We start from the raw sequence: 9,051 nt of genomic DNA, 5'->3' as shown, positions 1-9,051 counted from the left end.
GAATGGGATGTGAAGGGCGCGAGCGCGGCGCGGGCGTTTTTGGCGAATTTTGGGGTTTTTTTGGGGGTTTTGGGGAGGGTCCCTGAGCTCTCCCCCCCCCCCCGGCTCCTTGGGGGCGAAGGTGGGACCCGAGTGGGGACAACGACAAGGGCGGGGCAGGGCGAATGCAAATGAGCGGGCGGATGATTACCATACTATCCTGGAGGGGCGGAGCTTGTGCGACAAGAGGCGGAGTTATGCTAATCAACAACTGGGGCGAGAGTGGGCGGAGACAATGCAAACTAACATGCTCGGTCGACCAATCACAACGCGGGGCGGGGAAAAGCGATGGGCGGGGCTAGGAAACACCGGCGGGCGGCGGGCGGCTGTTTGCATAAAGGGGCGGAGTTATGCAGATTTAGTGACCCACCTCGCGCGCGAAAGGCAGGATGGGATCATTTTTATAGGGAGAATTTCGCGATTTTTGGGGTCGGATCGTGCGGGACGCGGGAGGAAAGTGCGGGATGCGATGGAGAGAATGTTCCAGAAGGGGTCGGGAGCGGTCGGAGCGCGGCGCGGGGGCGGCCGTGAGGTGCGGGCGGGCCGGGCAGGGGCGGGAGCGGCGCTGGGGGCGCTGGGCCGGTATCGCTTCTCGGCCTTTTGGCTAAGATCAAGTGTAGTATCTGTTCTTATCAGTTTAATATCTGATACGTCCTCGATGAGAGGACTTTATATTAAACGGATTTTTGGGCTCGGGAGTTGGACCCGGAGCTTGCTCCCTCCGCTCCGCGCATCGTCCCGGTATTGCAGTGCCTCCGGGAACGGTGCACCCCACACCGGGGACCTTTCGCTGGTCAAAAATAGAACTGAAGGGGCATCGCTCAGAGTGGGTGACATTGACTTTGCAGCGCGACATCAGCTCCGCTCCTGCCGACAGCTGCTCCTCTGCGGCTCACGCAGGCTGAGCCGGACTTCACCGCCTCGCTGTTGCGATGATTCCGGGAACGGTGCGTGCCCAACATGGACCCAGATCGCTGAAAAATCGATCAGAATCAGTTCAAGTCATGATTACATCGCGCGGGGAACTTTCAGTGGTGAAAAACAGATCTCAATCCGATCCGAATTGTGATTATATGGCGATAGTAGCCTTGCTTCATCCAAACGTTACTCACTCGCACCTCATTCAGTGATGTTCTCCCCGTTCCGGTATCGCAGTGCCTCCCGGAATGGTTCATCCCAACGGGGACGTATAACGGTGAAAAACAGGTAAAAAATATCTTAAACTGGAACAAGTCCTGGTTATATCGTGATAGCAGCTCCGCTTTTGCCGATAGCTGTCGTTCTGCACCTCGTTGATTCCGTGTCGCACTCACCACTCTGGTATTGCAGTGCCTCCGGCAATGGTGCACCCCCAAAAGGGGGACCTGAAATGGTGAAAAATAGACTGAAAGCTCCTCAAATGCGGGTTTTAGAGGAATTCGTTCGCGATTTCAGCCATGCTTTAGTTGCTTGCTGGAACACCTGGAGGGTGAGTGCGACACAGAACGAATAAGCTGCAGAGGGGCAGGGACTGGGAAGTGGCTGATATCGCGGTGTAATAATCATGACTTGAACTGATTCTGATCGATTTTTCAGCGATCTGGGTCCATGTTGGGCACGCACCGCTCCCGGAGTCATCGCAACAGCGAGGCGGTGAAGTCCGGCTCAGCCTGCGTGAGCCGCAGAGGAGCAGCTGTCGGCAGGAGCGGAGCTGATGTCGCGCTGCAAAGTCAATGTCACCCACTCTGAGCGATGCCCCTTCAGTTCTATTTTTGACCAGCGAAAGGTCCCCGGTGTGGGGTGCACCGTTCCCGGAGGCACTGCAATACCGGGACGATGCGCGGAGCGGAGGGAGCAAGCTCCGGGTCCAACTCCCGAGCCCAAAAATCCGTTTAATATAAAGTCCTCTCATCGAGGACGTATCAGATATTAAACTGATAAGAACAGATACTACACTTGATCTTAGCCAAAAGGCCGAGAAGCGATACCGGCCCTTGCCCCCAGCGCCGCTCCCGGCCCCGCCCGGCCCGCCCGCACCTCACGGCCGCCCCCGCGCCGCGCTCCGACCGCTCCCGACCCCTTCTGGAACATTCTCTCCATCGCATCCCGCACTTTCCTCCCGCGTCCCGCACGATCCGACCCCAAAAATCGCGAAATTCTCCCTATAAAAATGATCCCATCCTGCCTTTCGCGCGCGAGGTGGGTCACTAAATCTGCATAACCCCGCCCCTTTATGCAAACAGCCGCCCGCCGGTGTTTCCTAGCCCCGCCCATCGCTTTTCCCCGCCCCGCGTTGTGATTGGCCGACCGAGCATGTTAGTTTGCATTGTCTCCGCCCACTCTCGCCCCAGTTGTTGATTAGCATAACTCCGCCTCTTGTCGCACAAGCTCCGCCCCTCCAGGATAGTATGGTAATCATCCGCCCGCTCATTTGCATTCGCCCTGCCCCGCCCTTGTCGTTGTCCCCACTCGGGTCCCACCTTCGCCCCCAAGGAGCCGGGGGGGGGGGGGGAGAGCTCAGGGACCCTCCCCAAAACCCCCCAAAAAACCCCAAAATTCGCCAAAAACGCCCGCGCCGCGCTCGCGCCCTTCACATCCCATTCCCGGCCTCTTTCCCCAGCTCATCCCGCGCTTTCCTCCCGCGTCCCTTATTATTCGACCCAAAAAACCCCGAAATTCTCCCCATACAAATGCTCCCAGCATGCCTTTCGCTGGCTGTTCGCGTCTATTTTGCATAACCCCGCCCCCTTCCCGGCAGCGCGGGAAGTTTAAATGTGAGCAGCGGAGCCGGGGGAGAATGGGGAAAATTGGGGATTTTGGGTGCGCAGCGAGGATGAGGAGGGGGTGGGGGCTCTGGCAGGGGTTACCTGGGCTCACCTGCCCGGGGATCACCCGGGGGACACCTGGGCACGGAGCGGTGCCAAAGGCGGCGCTGAGGGAGTGAGGTTTGTTCCAAAATGGACAATTTCACCTTCCCCCCAGTTCCATCCCAATCCCATCCCAGTACCCCCAGTTCCATCCCAGTCCCTCCCAGCATATCCTTGTAACCCCAGGAAAAAGGAGTGCAGTGAGAGGAAAAGCAGTTTAAACACAGGCAAAACCTTTTTTATTCTATAATAATCTGTTCGAACGGAGGGGAAACCCCTTCGCCCGCGCTCCGCAGAGTTCCAATCACGCCTTTTTAATTATTTTCCCTGCTCCAATTAAAAACTAATCAATATTTGCCTTCATTTTCGCTTGAAAGATCACCAAGCCTCGGGGCTCACCGAGGCACCGACCCTCGGAGCGAAGCTGACCGGGACCGTTCCGGGTCCTTCCCCGGGGCCGCCATCGCTCCCTGAGGGCGGTGCCGCCATGAGGGAGAGGGGCGTGGCCATCCTCACAAGCCACGCCCGTCGTGGGCGGGGCCTCTCCGCTCCCGGAAGCGGCGCGGGCGGTGCCCCGGAAGCGGCGGGCGCTGACCCGGAAGCGGCGCGGGGCGGGCAGGGCGGCGATGGCGGCGGAGGAGCCTCAGCAGCCGCAGCCGGAGCCGCTGGGCGGCAGCGATGCCGACGGTACCGACGGAGCCCCCCCCTCACCCATCCCCACACCGCGGCCGCGCCACGGGATCCACCCCGGTTCTCCCTCGCGCCGCGGCCTCGTTACTCCCGGGAGGGCCTCGATCACCCCGGCAGCTCCCGGTTCACCGAACGCACCAAACCCGCCAGACCCCCCCCGGTTTCCCCCCTTAGGACCCTCCCGGGGGCACCCCAGACCCTCCCGGTTGAGCTGAGCCGCGCTGGGACCCCCCGTTAACCCCCCCGGTAACCCCCGGTGTCCCCCCAGGTGTGAACTGCTTGGCCTACGACGAGGCCATCATGGCGCAGCAGGACCGGATCCAGCAGGAGGTGCGGATCCCCCTCCCCAAATCCTTCCGTGACCCCCCCCAGACCGGCCCCGGGGGTGGTCCCGGGGGGGTCCCGGGGGTGACCGCGGTCGGTGACCCCCGGTTGGGCGCAGATCGCGGTGCAGAACCCGCTGGTGTCCGAGCGCCTGGAGCTGGCCGAGCTCTACAAGGAGTACGCGGAGGATGACCACGTGTACCAGGAGAAAATCAAGGTGGGGACTGGGAGGAACTGGGAGGGGATTGGGGGGGAACTGGGGAGTACTGGGAGGGACTGGGAACAGCACCGGGGTGGAACTGGGAGGAACTGGGACCCCGGGATGGGGTTGGCTGCAGCCTGGCTGTCCCCAGGTCTGTCCCAGGAGTGTCCCCTTGATGTCCCCCTGGTCCCTGTCCCCATGGTGTCCCTAAGGTGTCCCCTGTGCCTCATGGTGTCCCTGTCCTGACTGTCCCTGGGCTGTCCCCGGTGTCCCTGTGGTGTCCCTGTCCCCCTCACAGTGTCCCTGTCCCCACTGTGTCCCCTGCATCCCCTGATGTCCCCACAGTCTCTGTCCTGGCTGTCCCTGGGCTGTCCCCGGGCTGTCCCTGATGTCCCCGCTGTGTCCCCTGGTGTCCCTGCAGTCCCTGCCCCTGGGCTGTCCTGGCTCTGGTGTCCCCACAGTGTCCCCATGGCGTGGCTGTCCCCAGGCTGTCCCTGATGTCCCCACGGTCGTTGTCCTGGGGCTGTCCAGGGGCGATGTCCCCATGGTGTCCCCACATTGTCCCCGTGGTGTGGCTGCCCTGGGGCTGTCCCTGTGCTGTCCCCAGTGTCCCCTGGTATCCCCTGGTATCCCCAGTGTCCCCGTTGTCCCCTGATGTCCCCGCTGTCCCCAGGACCTGCTGCAGAAATATTCCTACATCCGCAAGACGCGGCCGGACGGGAATTGTTTCTACCGCGCCTTCGGCTTCGCGCACCTGGAGGCGCTGCTGGAGGACGGCCAGGAGCTGCAGCGGTGAGGGGGCCCAAAAACGGCACAAACAGCCCCAAAACCGGCCTGGAACAGCCCAAAAATGGCACAAACAGCCCAAAAACGGCACAAACAGCCCCAAAAACCAGCCTGGAACAGCCTAAATCAGCCCAAAACTGGGACAAACAGCCCCCAAACCAGCCTGGAACAGTCCAGGGATCCAAAACACCCCAAGACAAACACCCCGAAACGAACACCCCAAAACCAGCCCAAAACGCCCCAAAAATAACCTGAAACATCCCTTGGACGCCCAGAATACACCAAAACACCCCAAAACCACCCTGGGGAACCCAAAAATACAAAAAAAAAAAAACCAAAAAAACCACCAAATTAGTCCGAGGACCCCAAAAATATTCCAAAAATAGCCCGGGGAACACAAAAGCCCCCCCAGAACCCCCAGAAATCACCCCCCGAGCCCCCCAGCCCCCTTTGGGTGCCCCCTGAGCCCCCCTCTCGGTGCCCCCCGAGCCCTGTGGGTGCCCCCAGCTCCCTGTGGGTGCCCCCAGCCCCCTGTGGGTGCCCCCTGAGCCCCCTCTCGGTGCCCCCAGGTTCAAGGAGGTGTCGGCGCGCAGCAAGGAGGAGCTGGTGGCTCAGGGCTTCACCGAGTTCACCATCGAGGATTTCCACAACACGGTGGGGCTGGGGGGGCTCTGGGGGGGTTCAGGAGGATCCTAGGGGGGTCTGGGGGGGCTTTGGGGGGGTCCAGGAGGGCTCTGGAGGAGGTTTTGGGGGCTTTGGGGGGGATCTGAGAGGGTTCTGGAGGGGCTCTCTGGGGCTTTGGGGGGCTCTAGGGTGGGGTTGGGGGGCTTTGGGGGGCTAAAGGTGGGTCTGGGGGCTCTGGAGAGGCTTGGGGGGTGCTCAGAGGAGCTCTGGGGGGGTTTGGGGGGGTCTGGGGTGGGGTTGGGGGGCTTTGGGGGGCTCAAGGTGGGTCTGGGGGCTCTGGAGGAGGTTTTTGGGGGGTCTGGGGGGCTCAGAAGGGGCGACACAGGTGAGACAGGTGTGTGACAGGTGACACACAGGTGTGACAGATGTTACATGGGTGTGACAGGTGTATGACAGATGTGTGTGACGCAGGTATCACAGGTGACACACAGGTGTGACACACACCTGACCCAGGTGTGTATTCCCAGCTGATGGAGCTGATCGAGCGCGTGGAGCGCCAGGTGTGTGGGACAGGTGTATGATAGGTGTGACACAGGTGTGACAGGTGTATGATAGATGTGACAGGTGACACACAGGTGACACACAGGTGACACAGCTGACACACAGGTGACACCCAGGTGTGTATTTCCAGCTGATGGAGCTGATCGAGCGCGTGGAGCGCCAGGTGTGTGTGACAGGTGTATGATAGGTGTGACAGGTGACACACAGGTGACACGGGTGACACACAGGTGACACACAGGTGACACACAGGTGTGACAGGTGACACAGGTGACACCCAGGTATGTATTTCCAGCTGATGGAGCTGATCGAGCGCGTGGAGCGCCGGGTGTGTGTGACAGGTGTGATATAGATGTGACACAGGTGTGACAGGTGTATGATAGGTGTGACAGGTGACACACAGGTGACACCCAGGCATGTCCCCCCAGCTGATGGAGCTGATCGAGCGCGTGGAGCGCCGGGTGCCGCTGCCCGAGCTCCTGGCCGCGTTCAACGAGCCGGCCACGTCCGATTACCTGGTCGTGTACCTGCGCCTGCTCACCTCGGGCTGCCTGCAGCGCCACCGGCGCTTCTTCGAGCAGTTCCTGGAGGGCGGCCGCAGCATCAAGGAGTTCTGCCAGCAGGTACGGGCACCTGGGCACCATGGCAGGGGCACTGGGCACCTGGGCACCTGGGCATTGGCTGTGGGGCACCTGGCAGTTCTGCCAGCAGGTACAAGCACCTGGGCATCATCTATGGGGCATCTGGGCATTGGCTATGGGGCACCTGGGCACTGCCTATGGGGCACCTGGGCATCATCTGTGGGGCACCTGGGCATTGTCTGTGGGGCACCTGGCAGCTCTGCCAGCAGGTATGGGCACCTGGGCATCATCTATGGGGCACCTGGGCAGGGGCACTGGGCACTGGGCACCTGGGCATTGGCTATGGGGCACCTGGCAGCTCTGCCAGCAGGTACGGGCACCTGGGCACTGCCTATGGGGCACCTGGGCATTGCCTATGGGGCACCTGGGAATTGTCTATGGGGCACCTGGGTACCTGTGCCACCATGTGAGGGACACCTCTGGAACCATGTCTGGGACACCTGGGCACTGTAGCTGGAGCACCTGAGATGCCTCTGCCAACGTGAGGACACCTGGGGTGGCTCTGGCGCTGTACCTGAGGGCCCTGGGCAGCTGTCACCGTGCCTGGGCACACCTGGGCACACCTGGGCACACCTGGGCAGCTGTCACTGTACCTGGGGCACACCTGGGCAGCTGTCACCGTGCCTGGGGCACACCTGGGTACACCTGGGCAGCTGTCACTGTACCTGGGGCACACCTGGGCAGCTGTCACCGTGCCTGGGCACACCTGGGCACACCTGGGCAGCTGTCACCGTGCCTGGGGCACACCTGGGCGTGTGCCCACGTGCAAGGAGTGGCCACGGGCACAGCCTCACTGACCGCTGTGGTGTCCCCTGAGCAATGTCCACTGTGTGTCCCCTCTGTGTCCCCCACACCCCACTGACCACTGTCCCCTCTCTCTGTCCGTCTGTCCGTGCCCTCAGGAGGTGGAGCCCATGTGCAAGGAGAGCAACCACACTGACCATTGTCTGTCTGTCTGTCTGTCCATCCCTGCAGGAGGTGGAGCCCATGTGCAAGGAGAGCGACCACACTGACCATTGTCTGTCTGTCTGTCTGTCCCTCAGGAGGTGGAGCCCATGTGCAAGGAGAGCGACCACACTGACCATTGTCTGTCTGTCTGTCTGTCTGTCTGTCCGTCCCTCAGGAGGTGGAGCCCATGTGCAAGGAGAGCGACCACATCCACATCATTGCTGACCATTGTCTGTCTGTCTGTCTGTCTGTCTGTCCCTCAGGAGGTGGAGCCCATGTGCAAGGAGAGCCATCACACTGACCAATGTCTGTCTGTCTGTCCATGCAGGAGGTGGAGCCCATGTGCCAGGAGAGCGACCACATCCACATCATCGCTGACCATTGTCTGTCTGTCTGTCTGTCCGTCCCTCAGGAGGTGGAGCCCATGTGCAAGGAGAGCCATTACACTGACCATTGTCTGTCTGTCTGTCTGTCTGTCCCTAGGAGGTGGAGCCCATGTGCAAGGAGAGCGATCACACTGACCAATGTCTGTCTGTCTGTCCATGCAGGAGGTGGAGCCCATGTGCAAGGAGAGCGACCACATCCACATCATCGCGCTGGCGCGGGCGCTGCACGTCTCCATCCTGGTGGAGTACATGGACCGGGGCGAGGGCGGCGCCACCAACCCGCACGTGTTCCCCGAGGGCTCCCAGCCCCGCGTCTGCCTCCTCTACCGCCCCGGCCACTACGACATCCTCTACAAGTGACCCCCGGCCCGAGACCCCCGCCCCGGGACACCCCCGGGGCCCCCCGAGCTCCGCCTGCCCTCCCCCCCCTCCCCGAGACCCCTCCCCGCTGCGTCCCACCCACCCAAAATAAAGATGTGGCCCCCAAGGGCTGAGTGGGGTCGGTTATTTGGGGAGGGGGGGGTCAGATGCTCTGGGGGGTGGGGAGGTGGGGAGGGGGAATCTGAGCTGGGGAGGGGCAGTTTGGGGTGGGAAGGGGCAGTTCAGGGCAGGGGAGGGGGGTGGGAAGGGGCAGTTTGAGGCAGGGAAGGGGAGTTTGGATGGGAAGGGGGAATTTGAGGTGAGGAAGGGGCAGTTCAGGGTGAGGAAGGGGCAGTTTGGGGTGGAGAAGGGGCAGTTTGGGGTGGGGAGGGAGAGTTTGGGGCAGGGGAGGAGGTGGGAAGGGGGAATTTGGGGTGGTGAGGGGGAATTTGGGGTCAGGAAGGGGCACTGGGGTGGGGAGGGGGAGGTTAGGGTGGGGAAAGGGCACTTTGGGGTGGTGAGGGGGAATTTGGGGCAGTTTGGGGGCAGGAACGGGGAGTTGGGGCCGTTGAGGGGCTGGGAGGAGGTTGGGACCCCCCCTTTTGGGGGAATTGAGGGGGTCGGGGACCCTTTTTGGGGGTTGAGGT

At 61.9% G+C, this 9,051-nt stretch overlaps 1 protein-coding gene and 2 non-coding genes across 5 annotated transcripts; 2 read left to right on the top strand and 1 right to left on the bottom strand.

The window, feature by feature from the left end:
• Positions 1-623: 623 nt before the first annotated feature.
• LOC139586469 (U2 spliceosomal RNA) lies at positions 624-814 on the top strand. Its single transcript, XR_011677801.1, has one exon. It is a non-coding gene; the product is annotated as a U2 spliceosomal RNA (small nuclear RNA).
• A 999-nt stretch (positions 815-1,813) lies between these two features.
• Positions 1,814-2,004, bottom strand: LOC139586468 (U2 spliceosomal RNA). The gene has a single exon (XR_011677800.1). It is a non-coding gene; the product is annotated as a U2 spliceosomal RNA (small nuclear RNA).
• A 1,413-nt stretch (positions 2,005-3,417) lies between these two features.
• OTUB1 (OTU deubiquitinase, ubiquitin aldehyde binding 1) lies at positions 3,418-8,531 on the top strand. Of its 3 annotated transcripts, none has more exons than XM_071419873.1 (8): positions 3,418-3,572; positions 3,844-3,905; positions 4,018-4,116; positions 4,775-4,893; positions 5,457-5,541; positions 6,498-6,692; positions 7,834-7,924; positions 7,987-8,118. In XM_071419873.1, the coding sequence occupies exons 1-8, from the start codon at positions 3,512-3,514 to the stop codon at positions 8,034-8,036; spliced, it is 762 nt and encodes a 253-aa protein (XP_071275974.1). In that variant the 5' UTR covers positions 3,418-3,511; the 3' UTR covers positions 8,037-8,118. The 3 variants fall into 3 exon arrangements, with proteins under 3 accessions (XP_071275974.1, XP_071275975.1, XP_071275973.1); XM_071419874.1 differs by having other exon boundaries at positions 7,990-8,115; XM_071419872.1 differs by lacking the exons at positions 7,834-7,924; positions 7,987-8,118 and adding an exon at positions 8,207-8,531 and having other exon boundaries at positions 3,419-3,572.
• The last annotated feature ends 520 nt before the right edge of the window (positions 8,532-9,051 follow it).

The sequence above is a fragment of the Agelaius tricolor genome, unplaced genomic scaffold (assembly GCF_023055355.1).
Source record: "Agelaius tricolor isolate 1412-34295 unplaced genomic scaffold, bAgeTri1.0.p SCAF_118, whole genome shotgun sequence".
Classification (NCBI taxonomy): Eukaryota; Metazoa; Chordata; class Aves; order Passeriformes; family Icteridae; genus Agelaius; species Agelaius tricolor.
This window is presented reverse-complemented; position numbering and strand designations above follow the sequence as displayed.

What these genes read in the sequence shown, in the direction of transcription:
- OTUB1 (XM_071419872.1), top strand. Translation starts at nt 3,512, where the DNA reads ATGGCGGCGGAGGAGCCTCAGCAGCCGCAGCCGGAGCCGCTGGGCGGC. An exon ending in AGGACCGGATCCAGCAGGAG is followed by an intron (nt 3,906 to 4,017) that starts GTGCGGATCCCC and finishes GGTTGGGCGCAG; the next exon opens with ATCGCGGTGCAGAACCCGCT. An exon ending in TGTACCAGGAGAAAATCAAG is followed by an intron (nt 4,117 to 4,774) that starts GTGGGGACTGGG and finishes CGCTGTCCCCAG; the next exon opens with GACCTGCTGCAGAAATATTC.